This window comes from Topomyia yanbarensis, chromosome 2 (assembly GCF_030247195.1).
Source record: "Topomyia yanbarensis strain Yona2022 chromosome 2, ASM3024719v1, whole genome shotgun sequence".
Classification (NCBI taxonomy): Eukaryota; Metazoa; Arthropoda; class Insecta; order Diptera; family Culicidae; genus Topomyia; species Topomyia yanbarensis.
Window position 1 is genome coordinate 298881297 of NC_080671.1, and position 21367 is coordinate 298902663.

The 21367-nt window shown below is 35.2% G+C and overlaps 1 protein-coding gene across 1 annotated transcript in view; it reads right to left on the bottom strand.

Annotated features, from left to right (window-relative positions):
* Positions 1-878: 878 nt before the first annotated feature.
* The window catches only part of LOC131683329 (DNA topoisomerase 3-beta), a 46780-nt gene continuing 26291 nt past the window's right edge, over positions 879-21367 (bottom strand). Inside the window, exons 6-9 of the mRNA XM_058965209.1 lie at positions 6328-6982; positions 6145-6272; positions 5904-6086; positions 879-4193 (exon numbers count right to left, since the gene is read on the bottom strand). Of these exons, the coding sequence (XP_058821192.1) occupies positions 5937-6086; positions 6145-6272; positions 6328-6982 (933 nt within the window). The 3' untranslated portion in view covers positions 879-4193; positions 5904-5936. The remainder of the gene's footprint in view (positions 4194-5903; positions 6087-6144; positions 6273-6327; positions 6983-21367) is intronic.

Here is a 21367-nt window from a genome sequence, read left to right on the forward strand (position 1 = left end):
CGTCATATCTGCAATGAGTTACTCTCTGTTTATACATTCTCTTTCGATTTTCACGGCGTCACTATAACACTTTTCACTTATTTTACAGTACAGATCGAAAGACGGTGGTTTTAACTAGCATATTATGCAAAGAGCTGAGGGATAAATGTTAAAGTGACCGAATTATTAACAGAAGAGAAAGTAAACAAAGAGAGTAACTCATTGCAGATATGACGTTTTGAAAAAACGCTCAAGAAATATCAAGCTCTGTCAAAAATTCACAATACTAGCTGCATTTAAAAATTGAATTTTATGTTTATTCGTGTCTCTCTTAACTTTACACGTAGTTATATCGTCATTCAGGGTATTTATTCAATTTGCATAAAATGTTCATGGGTATGAAAAGTAGCCAAAATAAATTCAGCAACACTGTTTTTCATCCCGTTTGAAAATATTATGAACGCTCTTGGCTGGCAAAAAGACCAATCAGAAGCTGGTTCAATATTGAGGTTAGGATTAGATCAAATTGGCTACGCGATTGTCTTCTCTTCTCTTAGGTGTATACCGCAAAACAAGTTTTCGATGTGGCGCCTGACTGAAAAGACAAATAATCTTTGTATCGAAAATACCTTCCGATAATATTTTACACAACCCCCCTTAAGTTCCGACACGATTTAGGCGATTTTTCCGTATTCAACTTTTTGCTGTTCTATCATTAAGAATTAAACCAATATTTGTACTTCAGCGGAAATGCAAATCGTTCAAGATATGCTAGAAAAGTATAAATTACGAAACAATATAAGCTCCGATAACATTTAAATAACGATCAAAATGAGAATATTTGTAGCAGCTTGTTGGCCGTCATATTTAAAAATGTTACTTAGACTATACGGCATGGCTTCATTTACAATTTTTTATTCAATCTTAATTTTGAGCTCCTTCGAAAGCAGTAAAAATATAAATAAACTTCCACTTGCTTATTGTGTTTCTTGTGAGAAGATATAACTAGAAAAGGGTACAAATTGTGATCATATATTCTTTTCTTTTACTCTTGTTAATATAACTAAAAAATTGTGAGCAAATTAAACTTCACACATTTTGATAGCCATAGGTAAACTCACAATTGAAAACAATTTTCATCTCTGAATCCAATTGTAAAATGTCGTTCGACGGTTTGTTTCAAAATGATTCGACTTCTGCTAACCTGCAATATAGCTCTTCGATGTGGCGTTTTGAAATGAGCGTGTAGCACCTTCTAGATATAGGACGATAAAGAATATTAAAAAATGCATTTAAAATTCGATTACACCTGTTTTTCGTACGGGATAAAACTTGCTTACTTGCCCTCATATGGTTTGTGTGCAACATGGGCCATGATAATGCGAATGAAGGTCAAAAAGTAGATTCAAGTTATTGAGATGTATGCAAGAGGAACATGGCGGCCTTTTACACTGTTTTCGTTTGGTTTCAGGATGCAGCCATTTCTGCAATGACAGGTACTAACGTCTTAAGCCGGACAAAACTCAGGCCTAAAATCAAAGATAGTACCGTGTGGCGGTACCAACTAATTTCAAGCTTACCGCGATAGTTTCCAAGCTGAACGTCTGTCTGTTAACGACAAGTTCGTTCAATCACGAGCTTGTTCAAGATTGGTTCAAAACAGGGGACAGAGTTGGCGGATCCTATACTAGATCTTTACAGAATTTAGTTGAGTCCCTCGCGCTATTTTTTCAATTCCATTCAATTTTTTTTTTGAAACTAATGGTAATTGAACTGTAACATCTTTTCCAAAAAGAGTATGTGAAAATAGACGTTCATTTTTAGCTCAGAATTTTTTTGTTCGCCGGTTGAACTCTATACGTTTATTCAAAACGTCATATCTAACAAATGTAAACATACTGAGTTGATTAGACCAAATAAAAGCTAATCATTGACCCCTTATCATCTACAAATAATAGTGAAAAAAACTCTTTACATATTAATTTAATCTTAAGTCAAAATGTCACATATAGTGTACCAAAGTTTTGCTAACATTTTGTAGATGTGATGTTTTGCCAAGTCAACTGCACGCAGAGAAAATGATCATATTAGAAATGATAATAATAGGACTTTGCTTCAAAGTATAAAAAATTGTTGAATCGAAGAAATATATCTTTGCTTCGAATAACAAGGAGTACTAGTTTTAAAATATTAGCTTTAGAAACAAAAATAAAGCTATTGAATTTGAAAATATAATTGTTGAATATAATTTTGTTCTTTATGCATGTTTCAATTTACACCATTTTGATGCATTGTGGCAACTGAAACAATCAGCAATTAATTTTAACGGTAAAGAGGAAATCTATTATATCAAATGTATCCAATGCATAAATAGATAGAGAAATTTCTGGTAAGTAAAATGCACAACAGAAAATGATAAAATGAGTAATTCCTTATCTTTTATTCAGAATCTCCTGGCGCTTGCTGAATCAATGTCGCCAACTATACGTGTTACGATCTCTCTGTACTTCATCTTATTTGCTATCTAGTTTTAGGTAATGAAGAGTGAAATTAGGAACTGACGCGATGACAGAAAACAAGACAACAATCATGTTATAATTGATAACATTTTCAGCATTTTTTTCAATGCAAAATAAAAGAATTTGTGGCATATAGATTAGTGTATTATTTTAAAAAAGTAGCTTATTTGATGTAATAAAAAAAATCTTTGTTTCAAAAAAACATATGATTGATTCAAATAAAAAAAATTGAATCTACACAAAATCGTTGCAGAGATTGATTGTAGAAAGAACAAACATTTTCTTTGAAGCTAACAACAAATATTTTGGATTCAAAGAAAATTGCTATTGAGCCCTGAGTCAAAAATATATTTTGTTGAATTCAAAGTGGTTTATTTTTGAATTTATTAATTTTTTTCTGCGTGTGTAGTTAGCATCTTTTTAATGCCAAACCCATATCTACACTGAAAAAACTTAAAACGTTAACATCATGTGGAAATCTATTGAATTATTTCAATCCGCAAACACATGAAATGTTGGCACTTGAATATCCATCCGAGTGTGGTGAATATGGTTTATATGGTTTTCAAATGAAATTCATGCGAACATGGCGTGAAAAGCGCATCAACATCATAAGGAATACCATTGACTAAATTTTCCAAATGAATTACACGTGAATATCACTTTGTTTTACTTATAGATTTCATTGGCAGAAGAATCGGTGAAATCAATTGTTTTACACGTAGAAATGCACTACATGTTATACATGCGAAAGTTATGTGGAAAGTTCATACTTTACGACTCAATAGCATGGCAATGAACATTCAATGGATAAATATGTCGTATTCACGTAGAATTTGTTTGAATTTAATTTGAAGCACCACATGAAATGCTTTTTAATGGATTTTCATGTGAAATTCAAAGGGAAATCATTTCTTTTACTTTTTAACATGAGAACGCACATGAAAGTGATGTTTAATTGCATATGGTTTTATCGTGTCGATTATTTTCAGTATACACTCTCCATTATAATACAGCGCAGGAAATATATAGGGTGATGAGCCCATTTGCGCCATGTTTCTATTATGACCCTACCCATTTCAAGCCATTGGTTAGAGCAGTGTCTGCTATCTTTGTTCAACGCATTGAGACAAATGGTAGCGCAACAATAGGGGCACTCGATTCGAGTTTTCGTTGCGCTCAAACACGAGAATTTCACTGTTTTCAGTGCATTTTTGTTATTATATTGGTTCTTAACAACGAAGCAAAGCTGTTGATGTCAATTTTTACGTATTCCATTAATTGTAGGGCGAGAAATTAACGAATTAGTGAGGCACCTTGCTTAGTATGGTGAAAATAGACACTTCACCCTAACATCTACAAGCCCGTCTGTAAAAACGTCATACACTGAACCAAGAAATCTGATAATAATTATTAAAAACATTACATAGCTCCACGTTCATTGTAATCCCATTCATATAATGTGTATTCATTGAAAATCGCAGAAGAAGCACATATAACTCATTATTGCACAATAACATTCATTTAACGAATCGATGTATTGAATTTGAGCGAAGGTTATCTGTATTATCAGATGAATATTATGTGATTTGTACATGTGAAAAAATTAGTAACGGTAGCATTGTTTTGAAGCTGGGGAATCTGGTCGAGCACTAGCCGATGTAGGTTTCGAAAGTCCTTATTCTATCCATCATTCTGAAAAAAATGTTAAGCAGAATTACATTGAATGGCCACTTGTGAGTAGGTTGATGCCTGGAGAAAATTCAGTTTAAGTTTTAAGTAAGTTAGTAAAATAATCTTCAACGGTTTTATATATCCTCCTAATTTATATTTTACAGCCGTTTGTCAACTTGTCTTCAAGCTCTTGAGTCCGACGAAGAGTTCTCTCGTTCTGGAATGTTTTCTAGAACCATACGCTAAAAGGTATCAAGTACCCAGATGTCATTGAATTACGGATTTTTAATCAGGCGACGAGGGCACTTGCATGAACCCCCTGTTATATATATATATATATATATATATATATATATATATATATATATATATATATATATATATATATATATATATATATATATATATATATATATATATATATATATATATATATATATATATATATATATATATATATATATATATATATATATATATATATATATATGTATATACACACATATATATATATATATATATATATATATATATATATATATATATATATATATATATATATATATATATATATATATATATATATATATATATATATATATATATATATATATATATATATATATATATATATATATATATATGAGGTTTTTTTTACGCGGGGGATACAGGCCGCGTAAATGAAGATCACTTAAATTTAAGAATCCGCGATAAAGGGAACCTCGTTGATGGATACCGCGTAAATTCCAAAATCCGCGTAAATGAAAACCGCGTAAATTTCAAAAACCGCGTAAATGAAAACCGCGTAAATTTCAAAATCCGCGTAAATGAAAACCGCGTAAATTTCAAAATCCGCGTAAAAAATACCGCGCAAAAAAAAACCGCATAAAAAAACTTGAGTGTATAACCATATAACTGAATAATAAATTTTACATGACTTTTGTAGCATCCAGCTTGAAGCAGGAAAACTAAATTGTATGGTTATAGTACAATAATAGTAACTAAATTTCTGCAACAATGTTTCTCTTGGTCAACCCTTCGTGGTCCATAGAGCATAAAAATGCATATTCAGCTAAAAATTATTAAAAAATCACACTGGTTTTACTTCCGTAATCAATAACCTTCATTGGCATCTCACGTAAAATCTAGTAACAAAAACGAATAACGCTCATTGGTATTTCGCATAAAATGTATGTGATTGTTCCAATGATTTTAATCAAGAGCATCTTTCAAATGCTTATGGGATTTGCACATAGAAGTCAAGTAAAAACCTACATGGAAAATAACTATGTGTGTTTTCAGATAGACTTTAAATGATTTCTGCGTTCAGTGTAGTAAAATATATCTATAGATGGCACATTTTACTACACTGAACACTTTGTATACAAACAGTGTTGGCAAGACCACATATGTAAAAGAGCATAGTAGCAAAAGCGATCGGCAAAATGTAATAAAATAATTGCTATCAATTATCTTCGTATTATCCTCGCGAAAAACATTTAATATGATTATACGATCCTGCAATGAGTAAATGCAAAGGGTGTGGTAGAATTAATAGTCCTCTATCTGCTTTATTAAATAAATTAAAAATTTGCTTGCAAATTTTTGCACGCGATTTTCTCCGTTTGACGTTTCTGTTAGATATGATGTAATGAAAAACAGCTCTAGAATATGTTCGGCCTAACAAACTGTTCAAGAATATTTTTTCTTCCCCGTTATATAATTACTAACCCCGTTGCACTTGCAGATTTTGTTGTTTAGAATTCACACAAAATAAGCTGCAAGTTGTGCCATTTTGTCTTTAGGGGTCTTGTTACGTCCTCTGCTGCTTTTACCTCCACGTCCTCGTACGCTACGGCCCCTGCCTCGTCCGCCCTGAACACGACGCATTTCTACAGCTTTGTGTTTTTCTACCTATAAAGCATGACATATTAGAAAAAATTCTATTTTATCGATGACACTAGGTACCCACCAAGGGGACGAAATCCTGGAAACAAAATATGCAGCCTTTCTTTTCAGTTATATCGTTCTTGAACGGTGTCTTTTCAGATTTGTAAATGGCTGTAACTTGCTGCGCTCCACATTCTTCACACGAATCGACTATAAGAGATACGAAATTTAGAATTTCAGACAAATATAATATATTCTCTCCTACCATCTACATTAACTTTGATTGCATCGTCGAAGCAATTAATGATGACATCGCAAAAATTGCAAACCAACTTCCAACTTTTGGGAGACATAGTACAGTCTAACGCAAGTACACCTCGGTCGCATTCGATACAACTGGAAACACCTAAACTGGACAGCGAGTGAGCACAAGTGGGATGAGGACAACTGTTACATCCGGAATTCTTTGCCATATCCCTGAACGGAGGATGATTGTAACAGTATGGGCACAGGGGATACGATTTTCCTTTCGCTCCATTGGACCAGGCAAGTAGCTCAAAATCATCCAATGGACACTTTAACTCGCGATATACGCGTACGACACCTTTTATCGGCATCGTGTACGTTTCGTCGCATTGTGAACAGTGAAGTCTGGAAGGTTTCGACTGAATGTATTTCATGTAACGGCGACATTTTCCACATCGAGAAAGGGCTTTTCCAGCAGAACTCAACGAAGAAAAGGTTGCTTCGAATAGGATGTCCATATTGCTAATGTTCTGTACGAAGTATAGGAATTTAAGGCGAAAAATTTCAACCGCATGTTTGAGAACTGAACGGTAATCTGCTGAACCGTGAGCAATTAGATTCAATTGCTGCTCAACAGCTGATCGCATAGTAGGAAGAACAAGCTCGGGATCGATCTAGAAAATTTTAAACAAGTTTTTGTATTGAAGGAGTATTAAATTTTTGCAGTCTTGTATTAACTTTGAAGTAAGAAGGTCATTTGGCATAGTCAATTGGCGTAAGCTCATGTGGTATAATGAACATTTGGCATAACGGTTATTTGGCTTAAAGGCCATTTGGCATAATTTTGAGAATTGATCACACTGAAGGTTATTTGACATAACGGACATTTGCCATAACGGTCATTTGTCATACTTTCTAATTTTGCGTAAAATGGGGGTCATTTGGCATACCGAACATTCGGCATAACGGAAATTTGGCATAGTTTTGCTAAGTGATCTCATTGAAGGTCATTTGGCATAACAGACGAATGTCTAGTTTATCAAGTGAATTGCCCGTAAGGTCAAAGCTGCACTAAGCAATAATAATATGTTGTAATTAGGGGCGGGCATAGCGTAGTTGGTGAATCGATTGGTTTGTACGCAGCTCACTAGGGTTCGATTCCCAACCCCGCACATAGGTTTTTTTTTCCAAAAGAAATTTCTCTAACCCGAAAAGAGGCGAATGGCCTTAAGATTAAAACCTCTATAATAAAAAAAATTTTGTAATCTATTACCTGGTATTGATTATATTTCGAGTGAATACATTATATAACTGGTTTTTGCCTTTTTTTAAACATGAGAAGTTCTTTTGAGTTTCATTTTTATAAATTTTGTGCTTGCTCATTTTTGCAATTATGACTTACGTTTTAGTCTAGTGTAGATTTTACAGGATTTTGTTGATGCAGTGCACTAGAACTGCGATCTACCACACGTATGTTTTGTTTAGGTTATTATTATGATCGCTTTTGGAAGTGGTTGGCTTGGAAAATATCCATTCTGGGTAGTTCCATTGCATTCATCCGAATGTCAATCGCCAGAATGTCATTTACCCGAATGACGTTCGCCCGAAAGCTATTCACCTGAATGGACCATTCACCCTAGAAAAACTCTAGTAAGAGAACTGCGGAGAGAAAAACAGCATTTTTGGCAACGTATGCCCCGGCATTGTATGGCAACACGTCCAATGTTATAAGGATAGGAAATGTTCGATTGGATTCGTTTTTGACAGCTAAATTCGAATCCAATCAATCCAAAATGGAGTCTCCGAAGTTCTCTTTCTAGAGTTTTTCTAATTCACCCGAATGTTTAACCATAATGGACCATTTACCCGAATGTCATACCCGAATAGACTACTTGCCTGAATATTTTTAACCCAAATGCCGCATTCACGCAAACATTGTCATTGTCATTTCTCAGCCCACACCCTGGCAGACGTTCATCCGCCCATCTAGACTCTGTCAAGATGAGGACCTACAAAGCCTAACTGTTCGTATGTGCTAGTCCGTATAGCACACCAGTTTCTTCCACAAGCAGGCGCCGGCTGTTAACCAGTCCCACAAGTTTCAGATACATTACATAGAGGATAGTTGGAGACAGAAAATGAAGAGATAGTAAAGAGATTTTGGTTTGCTGAAACGAGACAAGAAAAGCAAAATAATTGTGATTAGTTTTTTTTTATCAGGCAGATGGGACTGCAGCTTAACGTAACGTCAAGTTCTCTATTTTGTCTGGTCCAATGTATCCTGCTCCTAACAACGCGTGCTAAGTCGTCAGTGATGCAATTAAAACTTCGAATTGATTCCGCTTCTATTTTCTTCCTGATCTCCTCGTGGGTCCCCTAGGTCAGAAGCGGATCAATCGACTGTTAAGTAAATTAGAGATTTCGCAAAAAGAATCTCTGCCAATAAAGGCATAAGAAATATTTATCCACTATTAACGTATGCGGAATGAAATTTGGACAACGCTTCCAGCATTAAAACAAAAAAGCAACCCTGCGCAAAGCACCATACAAAACGTCATACTCTAGGCACACTCATTTCAAATATCCAGTGATAATTTCGACCCACTAGGAGATACCATGTGAACAAAATGGCAACGAACGCCCAATCTGGCACTTAGCTATTATACCAAATAAAATTTTGGCGCATTGGAGGATTATGGTATATATTTTGTACAAAAGGCAGATATCCCTCCAAATGTACCACAACTGCGTCCAAATGAGATTTTTCGGGGATAATATGAAGCAGAGAGTAAATGCTCATAATTTTCGACCTAAAACTAACAAAAATGATAATCAAAATTAAGAAAGAAATTAAAAATATGCCAACATCAATTTTTTCGACTCCTTTGCAAAAAGTTCCTGTAAACTGTCGTAAAGCTTCTCGAATGAGCTCAAATTTTTTTCTACATTAAGTTAAAAAGCTGACAAATGTTTTCATATAGAGAGAACATTTAATAAAGGGTTTTCTACAAAAAAAAAATGCCTTTTGAATTTTGTCCAAATTTTATTCCGCATACGTTAACCATAAAGTTTGCTCGAACCGAATGTCCGCCTGGTTCGACTCGAATAGACCACACCGACCCGAAAGGGTTGCTTATCACTTCTGAGAGCCGGTGTGCTTGGTCGAGTTTAGTAATCATAAGAACAAGTCCTGAATAATTAACTATCTCTTAGGTGCCAGTCCTGCACTCCTTTCCTGAACTAGCCTCATACTCACGATCAAAAGAGTCGACAACTAGTAGGATTCACATGTCCCCCACCCAAGCGAATTGATCAACTTGCAAGTAAGAGCACATATCTACCAACCAGCCAAGAAGACTTCCGAATCAATGAGAATGGACCATGCCAGTCGAAGGCCACAGGCCCAGCGCCATCTCGTACAGTGTCATTGTCATTTCTCAAGATGAGAACCTACAAAGCCTAACTGTTCGGATGTGCTAGTCCGTATAGATTTTGGGTTGCTGAAACGAAACAAGAAAAGCAAAACAATTGTGATTAGTATCGTAGCTATAATAAATAAGTAAACGATTTCTCCTCTGTTGTCGGTTTCCCTGTTCGCAGTCCTCCCTCCTATTCCTGATCTGTTTGGGCCACTGGCTTTCCATTTCCTTGGCCGTCCCGCTCTCCCGCACACATCGTAGCAGGAGAAACAAATGAAAAGACAAAACAAAACAAAATGAAAATAAATGGACGTCTGCTATCTGTTCCTAAATTGATGTTGCTTCTCAGTTTTGCACGACCCAGGGGGGACTTGGCCTTGATCCCAATGCTCTGTCACCGATGTTACGTGATATTCGTTATGGAATATTCTTTGTTTGGGGGCCATTCATAAACAATGTTGTACGTTTTTTTTTATCCCTGATCCGCTGATACGTCTAAAATTCATTTTTAATTTTTGTATCTCGTTACGTGACGCTCTTCCCCGTGACGCGTCAATATCCAACATCATTTATGAATGGTCCCCTGGTGATATATTTAGAGCAGAAAATCCAATGAGAAATAGGATTGACAGGATTTTAGTGCGCTCTTGGCACCTTGTGTCACATCTTCATGTTTGTTATACATACTAAGTATACAAAAGCATGCGATGTGATTACCGGAAGATTAGAGAAGCAACTCCTCCCCTTCCCCCCCAAATGCCGCATTCACGCAAACATATTGTAGAATCAAATCCATGCTGATTATAAGATCATTTACTATTGTTTCGATTCTAAAAAAGGCAAAGAAGATAACAATACTAGAGTCCAACAAGCAAGCATGCTTCTATAGCCCTTCTCTCAGCTTCCGTTGCTTTGGTCAGTTCATAAAATGTCGGATAGTGAATCGATTTTTCGGGATTTTACAAACGAAAAATTGCATATCGCACCGTGTTACTCATATCAGTGCCATATAATTGTTTTAATTTGCGTGACCTTAAATAAAGTTTCATATGTCACATATATCAGTGCCATTAAAAATCAAACATCATGCGCCCATCTCCATCACGTAAGAGCAGAAAACTATTAACGACATCATCATCACCTCCGTCTCTAACGTTGAAACCACTGCACGCACTATGGTCCCAAAGCTGTATTTAGGAAGACAAAACTGTCTTCGGAAAACTTTCTTAGAACTTGCTTGCCGATTTTTTTTATATTAGTTGAATTAGGGTGGTCCCTGTGGTTTGGGTGTCCCAAGTACTTTATAGATGTGTAAAATTCAGCTACATCATGTTCTACAAAGTTATAAATTAATCAAATTAAAGCAACTTTTTTGAAGAAACTGTAAGGCTCTCTGTAATGGTTCATTCGTTATAATTTTTTCAATATTTAAGGTAGGGTGGCTCTTGAAAAATTGGTTTTCTAATAATAACTTTTTATGTGTTTATTTCTCGCAAATACTTTGTTCTAGAGATTTTTAGGACTTTTGGAAGTGCACATTTTTGTCGAAACAATAGTTTCTATCTCTTATGTTTGCATAGTTACAGTCGATTTTCAAAACATTTTTTTTTCAAAACTCTATATCTTCCAAGATTGCAAATGAATTTTCAATTTTTTAATTTCATTTGAAAGATTGGAACTTTAATAGTTTTTAGTGAAAAAACTGCGGGAGCGTCATTTTGTAAAAAAGTGAATTTTTAAAAATGGCGCATTTTTTTCAACAAAAATCGTTCATAACTTTTCAAATAGACGAGATAATAATATTGTTACTTCAGCAAAAATATGCGCCATACAAAGTTCTAAAAGTACTGCAAACAAAATATTTACGATAAATCAATGTATGAAATGGCAAATGAAAAATAGTGATTTTAAGAAGTCGCGTGTTCATTGCTCTCGTATAGTACAGTCAACTGAGATATAGTCATTGTGTGTGATAATACCAAAAGCCATGGAAATTCTGTTGGATATGTGCCATTTTTTTAAAAAACAATCCACCATACAACTAAATGTTGGCGTGAATTTAAAAGTGTTATTAGCGTCCAATGTTAATTTTTTGCCTTTCTCATATAGAAAGGTTATGCAATCACTCTGAAAAACGTCAACCTAATCCCGGCCCGGAGGGCCGAGTGTCATATCCCATTCGACTCAGTTCGTCGAGATCGGAAAATGTCTGTATGTGTGTGTGTATGTATGTGTGTGTATGTGTGTGTGTATGTGTGTGTGTGTATGTGTGTGTGTGTGTGTGTGTGTGTATGTGCGTATGTGTCAAATAATGTCACTCATTTTTCTCAGAGATGGCTGGACCGATTTGCCCAAACTTAGTCTCAAATGAAAGGTGCAACCTTCCCATCGGCTGCTATTGAATTTTGGATCGATCGGAATTCTGGTTCCGGAATTACGGGTTTCAGAGTGCGGCCACACAGAAATTTCTCATAAAAACTATAGGAAAAATTAAAAATAGAATTTTTATTTTTGATGCTAAATGTATTCAAGGTGCATAAAACGTCGAGATTTGATGCAAACACGAAAAAAATTTGACGAAGATTCACTTTTTTGGATTTTGCACATTTTTGCCTTTCTCATATAGAAAGGTTATGCAATCACTCTGAAAAACGTCAACCTAATCCCGGCCAAATTTTTTTTTCGACTCGCTTAAGGTTTCTGGATTGTAACAGGGGTGTAGTTGATGGTTTACGGAGAGGGGTTACACTCCCCCTCTACTGTTCACTCCCCTCCTTTAAAAATCTCCTTAAATCACCCCTCAGACCACCACCTCATACCCCTCCCTTTCAACCCCATCATCTTTAAACCACCACTATATTACAAAGCATACCAATTTAAGCTGGGGAGTCGTTCGTTCATGGGACTTTCGCCCTCCTCACATACCCATCCCCGCATGACAAAATGAGTTAGCAAGCAGATAACATTGATCTAATGCTGATTAGGCTAATGGAGTATGATATTTTTTTGTTTCAAGTGTTTCACCGTCGACACGTAGCTCATCAAGTTCGTGGCTGGCATGCCATTGTGTATAAGTGCAAAGTGTACTAAGAATGTAATGGACATTTCCACAATTATGTTGAACATAAAAAGCCTCCGTGCCATAGTTTAGAGAAATGAGAAAGGCACAATTGCACCGCTAGGTGGATTAAAACAGGTTTTTTTTTAGGTTGCTAGCCGTGCATTGAAGAATGCCTAAAACTCTGAACTAGGCCCCGTCGAGTCCAGTCCGTCATCTGTCCGTCTCGTCCTGTCGTGTCTGGGGTTTCCAGGTTACAAGCATTCACCAGACGAGACTAGCTTATGTCAGCTTAATTGTGCACTGGTTTCGTAGAATCGAGGCGATCATCGAAATGATAGATCCTACGAGTGAATGCACTTGGCCCAGTAACCTGTCGAGCATTTGTATATTTGCGTGTGTGAATGTTTACGTGTGTATGGGAAGTGTTGCATGTTGAGATATGTGTGTTACCTGTAAATAATATGTTAATACAAATATGCATGATGTTAAAATAAGACATGTGTAATATGCTACTTACAGTTTGTTGTTCGTTCCTACTTATCTGATTCAATTGAGTATGAAAGTACATCTCAATTTTTCTAAAACCTGGCGACGTCTGATGGCAGCGAATAGTCATTGTTGACAGCAATGTTGCCCTTTTATGTTAAATTATCTCGGAGAAGTCATCAGAGGAATATGACGCATGAGATCGAAAATAAATAAAATAAAATAAAGAGTAGAGTTAGCACTGTTATTGAATATTAGTTGAACAACACATGTACCATGCAATAAAACTACTTGGAATCGTCCAAATGCCAGAAAATGATATATATTTACCATTAACGACAATTAACTCCGTTAGAAGTTTCTCGTGCTATGCTGGACGGGAATGGATGATTAACGTGCATCGGTAAATCAATCGTACCTTCATTTATCCAATCCGAATGAATCGAATCGAATGCACGAATTGAACACCAGTAAAAAGTGACCAACGAATCCCAAGAAGGATCACCCACTATTCCATCATATAAGCCAGTTCTGCATCCATTCCCTGGTCCACATGTCACAAATACTGAGACGCCCACATACACAGATAGACACACGGCTAGCACACAATTGTACACTAGTACCAAAAACTACAATTATTACAACACAACACAACTAATAGGGTTCTACTGTTATTTTTTTAATGCGCCTGTGCACGTTGCCGAGGTCGACCGATAAATCGACACACAATGACTTCCACTGCGAGCCGTGCTCACAAAGACTGCCGTTAAGCTGTTGAACAATGTCTGCAAACACAGCCCACAGAAAAAGTCAATCCACGGCGACCCGCCAATCGGCCACGCCAGTGTGCACAGGCTCTTAGTTGACTGTTAGTTTGGGCTGGTGCAGAGTATGAAAAAACACAAAACATAAAAAGGCCCATAAGCCCTCTCGGTCTCCTCGATGCACCACTATCGAGGCGCAATGCAATAACCATCCTAAAGCAGGTGTCTGCTCAAATATGCTTGAAGATGTTTGCAATACCGTCAAACCCGTCAACCTAGGAGAGGGATTATTAGCGTTCTATGTTAAATTCTAAATAAAAGTTATCTATTACATGGCCAATGCAGCAAGTATCGTCAACATGCATTATAGAGATGCTATGGAAATATGCTTTATAACTTATTTTGCCAGTTCGCGGTTAGACCTCTTACTTTTATTTTTTTGAATTAACAAAGACTAGAGAACCTTACATTAACTTACCGACAGCCGTTATTATAGTCGATATTTAAATTATACTTTTAACCCATTATAACCCAGGGGTTTCAAAAAGTGAGCCAAATGCAGTGATATCTTCAATTCCACCAAAAAATGTGTCAAAGATTATGGGAAAAATAATTAAATTACCGCTTAAAATGGTTTTGAGAATGGAAATATCTCGCGCAAAAAATTTCGTGCGCTTAAATAAAAACAACAAATTTTAAGTTGTTTAACATATTTCTTCGGATTTTCTGATAGACAACACTTCTTTTACCCCTTTAGGAACGTTTTGTCACATAATGGAATTATTAGCACGAATTCCAACAATAAAATTTAATTAAATGTATTGCTTACTTTTCGGCCGCCATTTGCCCCAACTATACACGGTTCAAAAATGTAAAAAAATTATAAAAAATGGCAGTTTTTTTGTTTCATAATGAAATATGAGGTGCAATGATCCCATTAGCGCAATAATAAAGCAGTTAGACGCCAAAATTCTTCAGTAAATACGCGTTAAACGATGGAGAGTTCTGCGTATGAAATTTCATACGCTAGGATATAATGGGTTAACCCCTTCATGTTGTTTTTAAACACCTATAACTTTTGATTGAGGCAAGATTTGCTCACAAAAGCAAGTAAGGCTAATAAATGTGACTATTGCCTTTCATTTGAGTATTAACAGGTACAAGGATCAGCTGTAGAACTGAAGCGATTGCAATTAGTCTGATTGGATTCCAATGGAGCAGTACTCCCAGGGACAGTTCACGTTGACGACAGAAAATGAATTTTTCATATATCTTCGAGATGTTGTAATATTATTGAAAGCAGATAAAACTTATAAATTTGGAAAGCGTTCGGCTACGTTTTCGACACAATTGAACATTCTAGGAGAATTGTATTGAGCATTGGATGGTAAAAATTGAGCAGCTTCTAGCACTGTGAAGGAAGCAAAAAAATAAAAAATGGCTTTTCAGGTTTCTTGACCCTACCGTTTACAAGGAAAAATAGTTTTGAAACCTTATATGCACTAGAAAAAAGTTGGGCATGAAAGGGTTAAACATTGCATAAATGTTGGGAAAATATACAATTATTTCCTCTGCTATGAATAACAAACTCGTTTCAAACTTTCATTTTAAGATAACAAGACGTGAATTAAAGCATTTCCTTTCTAGCATTTGTTTTGAGCACAAGTGCAAACCAAAAAGGATTTACTTAATTGAGGATATATAACTTTTTTTGACCGATTTAGAGTTAACGATAGTTTGTAACTAACACTACTGTAAATCCACGCAACCATTTAATTGTATGGTAGATTGTTCCTTCAAGAATGTTAACATATCCAATAGAATTTCTCGGATTTATCACACGCATTTACTATTTCTCAGTTAATTTTACCATAAGAGAATCAGCGATGAAAACGCGACCCCTTAAAATCACTATTTTTCATTTGTCATTTCATAGATTGATTTATCGTAAATACTTTGTTTGCAGAACTTTGAATGGCGCATATTTTTGCTGAAGTAACAAAGTGATTATCTCGTCTATTTGAAAAGTGATGAACGATTTTTGTTGAAAAATGCACCATTTTTAAAAATTTATTATTTTTTTTACAGAAATGATGCTCCCGCAGTTTTTTCGCTGAAAACTATAAAACTTCCAATCTTTCAAATGAAGTGTAGGTAATGTCAGAGACATAACCGAAGTAAAGTAGAATACACTTAGGCTGTTAATTCAATTTTTGCTGCAATTTTTGCTATTGCATTAAAAGCTAGCTATTTCGATATTTGTTATGATGTATAGTGCCCCGCTGTTGTGGTGCATTTTACCCCTGCACAGTTGCGTTTTGCCCTGCCCATTTTTCAAAGAGCAATTTATAATGATTTTGAAAAATTGAATATTTTCATGTTCCTGAATATTTTTCAAAGCGATTGTGATTTGAGAGTAAAATGTTGGCTAAGTGATAGGGGAGACTGAGGAGACTTGATCCCCGGGGAGACTTGATCCCATCATTGTAACTCAAAGGCGGATCAGAATACATTAATCGAATATACTAGAAAGTTGCGCAGTTTTATCTAAACATATGTTTCTTTAACAGAAAAAAATAAATTGGACATGTGTTACTGAATTTTTACCGATTCAAAGAAAAAAATCTCGGAAGAACTGAAGAAGATTTGTTTTCTAAATTTTCAAACTTTTATACAATTGATAAAGTAACCCACTACATACTATATTTTTGCATACAGAATTACAGGAGAATGTCAATTATATGAATACGTTATGATTGAGCTGATTTTTTTGTTCAGCTACACTTGTGCTAAAATTTGCTGAAATAGATGCTATGGGTTCACTTGATCCCTTCAAATTTGTGGAGATTTGATCCCCTTCATCATGCTTCATACACACCACTGAAAATAACCAAATTCACACCAGAACAATTGAAGTCATTGTTGCCATAAAATAACAAAAAATACTGTCAAAAATCAACGCTTCATCGTACAGAAACTTAACTGTAATTGTTTACTACAGTATACGTAGCAACCATGCATCCCACATTTGATGTTCCTCAACCATAATAACGACATTGCACAGAGATTTGGGGAATTCGTAAAAAAATCTTGTGAGAGATGCGTAATATGTAGTAACAAAAATAGTAATATGTAATCACAACAATTTAATCAATACCACAATACATTTATAACATTGAATGGAGTTAGGTACCTATTTTTGTCCTATTAGGGAGAATACCACATTATTTCATTATTCATTTTATTATTTCAGCTTCTTTGCTTTGTTATTAGGAGCCATTTTTTATTTCGATTATAGAGGTTTTAGCATTAAGGTCATTCGCCTCTTATTATAATTAATAACAAAATTGCCTTGAGAATGGTGAATATCTTCTGTTTGAGCGCAGCAAAAACTCTAATCGAGTACCCCAATTATCGCAACACCATTTGAGCCAATGCGTTGAGCAAAGATGGCAGAAGCTGCTCTAACCAAAGGCTTCAGATGGGTAGGATGATAATAGAAAAAGGGTAAAAATAGGCTTACTACCCTACATGCTCTTTTAAACACGTTTTCAAAAAATAATCAAGTGTCCCCAAATTAGGGATCGAGCCTCCACTAATCAAAGAATTTTCCAGTTTTTCGTTGTTTTCCAAAAATGCTCATAGCTCATGTCCAGTATAATATTTCCATGTAATTTTTTTATGATTATCAGTCAACCCTAGAAACAATACAAAACTACAAAAAATACATAGTTTTTGTATCATTCCACGGAGTAGGATTGAAAAATAAAAAAGGGGATCAAGTCTCCCCTATCATTAATTAAATTCTCCCAATTGATGGTCTATAGCTATGTTATGATTATATTTTCTTTGGGGTGTATTTTACTCCATCTACCTCTACATACGCTTGCATTACATTCACATAAATCAAAAATAAAAATATTAATTTTTTTTATGAATTTTGCACTGTCAGACCCCCTTAAGGGGAACACAAAGTAACTAATCAGAAAAGGTTGCGCGGCTATATCCAAGGACCAAAGAAGAATATTTTAAGAGCTTCGGTTTATTAAAAAGAGAAAAATATATTTCCCGATTTCATCAATGTCCCTGTTTTATCAGCTTAAAAGTCGCCAAAGGGCTGATAAAAACGGGTCTTTACTGTATTTCATTACACATATGTATAGTCGTCGCTGTGTGCTATCTTATGACAAACGTTATTTTGGGGTAAACTGAGTTAGATACGCCACATAACTTGTTTGAAAATTCTCTACAAAGTGGCGTTTTCAGAATTTTGAAATTCTACTTGGTTACTTAGATATAGCGATAAACGTGATGAGAAATTGTGAGTTTTTTGCTTCAAATCACTGTATCTAGGGATTTGCTCAAGTTATATTGAAGCTTTAGATGTTTTTATGTGTGAAAATGTCTGAGGAACGCAATGGCATAAACATTTTCAAAAGTAATGTTTCAAAGATTTTCTTCCATTTAATTCCACTATGTTTTTATAGTTAGATGCACTTGCACTTCACTATTTAACAGATACCGGTATTTCGATTACTACTTGTAATCTTCTTCAGTGTTTGTATCAGTCTATAGGAAATTACGGGATTGTAAAGTCGTTTTATCTAGGGAAGCGGGTAGGCTGTGGTCGGTGGGTACCTAGGTGCATGAAGCTGACCGTTTTTTGCATGTAGGTAAAATTTCGAAGAGCCATGAATATCCGTTACCTTGGTCTCGATTTAATAAGAAAGGAGACGAATGTTTGAAAATTTCCAGGCTTTCAGCTACGTCTAATTTCCAAGGATTAGAGACTTGACGCTGAATTTTAATATCTTCTATAGTTAAGTTATGTTTTTCTGAAAAAGCGTGTTCCGCTACCTTGGAAGTGGAATGGTAAATCTTTAGCAGATTCTCTAGAAGCTTTTGCTATTTCCGCAATATGCTCTTTGAATCGAATTTCTAATGTTCTCCTGGTTTGTCCAATATAAACTTTATCACAATGTGAACATGATATTTTGTATATCCCCGATTTGCTCAGTATTTCTATCGGATCCTTTGTGGATCCAAGTATTGATTTTAGTTGGTAATTTTTACTACTGAAAACTAGATCTACACCAAACTTTTTTTAATTTTTTCCTAAGTGGATAAGCTGTATTCTGATTGAAATCTACTGCTATCCTTTTCAAATTTTCAGTTGTTGGAGTTAAGGTTGTGAGGTTTTGCTTATGAAGTATTCTAGATTTTTTATTAATTATTGATTGGATGGTTTGCTCTGGATACCCGTTGAGCTTACCTGTTTTGAAGATGAATTCAGTTTCTTTAGTTTTTGCTTCTTCCCCTAATGGTAGAGTAAGCATTCTATGGACCATGTGGTGAACCTGACGGGTTTCGGGTCGGGTTCTGTAAATTTAAGCTTCTCGGATTCGGGTCGGGTTTCGGGTTTTCAAATTTGAAATTCTCGGGTTCGGGTCGGGTCCGGGTTTTTGAAATTTTGAATTTTTGGTCTCGGGACGGGTTCGGGTTTTTCAAATTACAAATTATCGGGGTCAGGTCGGGTTCGGGTATTGAACAAAACAACCCATCCATTTCATGACCTGATTGCGTCTATACACAAAACGCAGACTTTTTTGTAGTAGTGAATTATACTTCGTAATACGAATGGATGACACATACAACCGTACCAAATGTTAGCACCTCTGAATCGCTGGAATTCGTCGTATTTTCCGGTGCTCAAATATTGTATTTTTTCATCCTTGCATAAAATTCCGTCTCTTGAGATTCGACAACTGCCTGAATTATTTAATTTTTTAAACAAACATTCATGAAAGAGCATTCAACAATACGTGTTTCACATCTAAAATCTCTTTGCGAAATATTTTTCATGATAATTAGTAATAAACCAAGTCAACAGGAATTTATCGGAAAATATCGGTTGAACTTTCTATAATGGAATATAAATTTCGACGGGTACTTTAAAACCGATACTTAGGCCGCGGCGACTTTTTCTCTACGTAAACGGTTTTGTGAGGTACATTCGTACCCCAGAACTAAAAACGCTCTAATATCTCTAATTTTTATTAAATTTATAATTAAATTGGATAGTTTTATTCCAAAATCATTCGTAAAGTAACCTGTTTAAAAATATTCATGTTTTGACTAATTGATTATGTAATATTTCATTTTGTCTAGAACAAGTGTTTAAAATATTCTAAAATATTCGTCGAAAATCCCTTTTTTCTTCATATTGCTATAACTCCGGTAGTTTCAAATCGACCATTTATACGACGTTGTAAAGCTAATTAAATTTCCTTTTGAACAAATTTGTTCAAAAACCGGTCAAAAAGTATATTTATTCCGATGCTTTTTGGAAACCAAACGCCAATACAAACGTTAAATATACAGCAATAGGTATGCATTAACAGAGATGAAACAGGAAGGCGTCGAAGGAATAGGTAGAGCCGGTGCATTGTACCTGTATATAAAGTATGTTCCAGAGCCTGGGCTGCAGAAGATAACAAATCGAATGATGTGTCTTGCATACTATATACAAATCATATTCACGAATGTGTTTTGACTCTTTCATCCGCAAAAGCAAAAATTACGATACCGATCCAAATGCATTTTCTAGTTACTTTGCTATAGTGCTTTGTTATACCAAATAATAGATACTATTATTCGGTAGAGTTGGAACTTATACAATTTTACACAAGTTTCTCGCTTACTATGTATCGATATTTTGTTTTTTTTTAAAAAAGATATAATAAATATAATAAACAAATAGGTTGTACCTGCCTTCACGGAAGTTTAATAATCAAATTGGTTCATGATAAAGATTGCTTGCAATTAAAATAAACTGTAATGGAAAAATAAGGATTTGAACTCATAAATTTGGTGGTACTTTGGTGTCATTATGGCCGCTCGAGTTTAAAAAGGGCACATTATTTTTTAAAGCGGGTATTTTAGGCCAAATTCATTTTCTAGAGACTGTCTTTGTTCCATCAGACCTAAACCTAGCTTCACTTCCGCCAGGTTTCTTTGTTCATGACACTCATATGGTGATGGGATAATAGCACCACTATCAAATCAGTGGTACATATATGAAACAAGCACTTTCTGTCAGATTGTTCCCTGGCTGAGCTGTTGCATGATACGGATTCCTTCATGAAAATATATGATTTTCCACGAACTTAACGAATTGATCGCAAAAAATTTTGGGTGTTCTGTTGAAGCCATTAACGGATTATTAAAAGTTTGGAGTCGTTCCGAGAGCTCCATTGGAGATGTCGAAGCATCTCTATTGGCGCGCTTACCGTATAATCCGAAGCATAAAATAATTTAGATACCCAATCA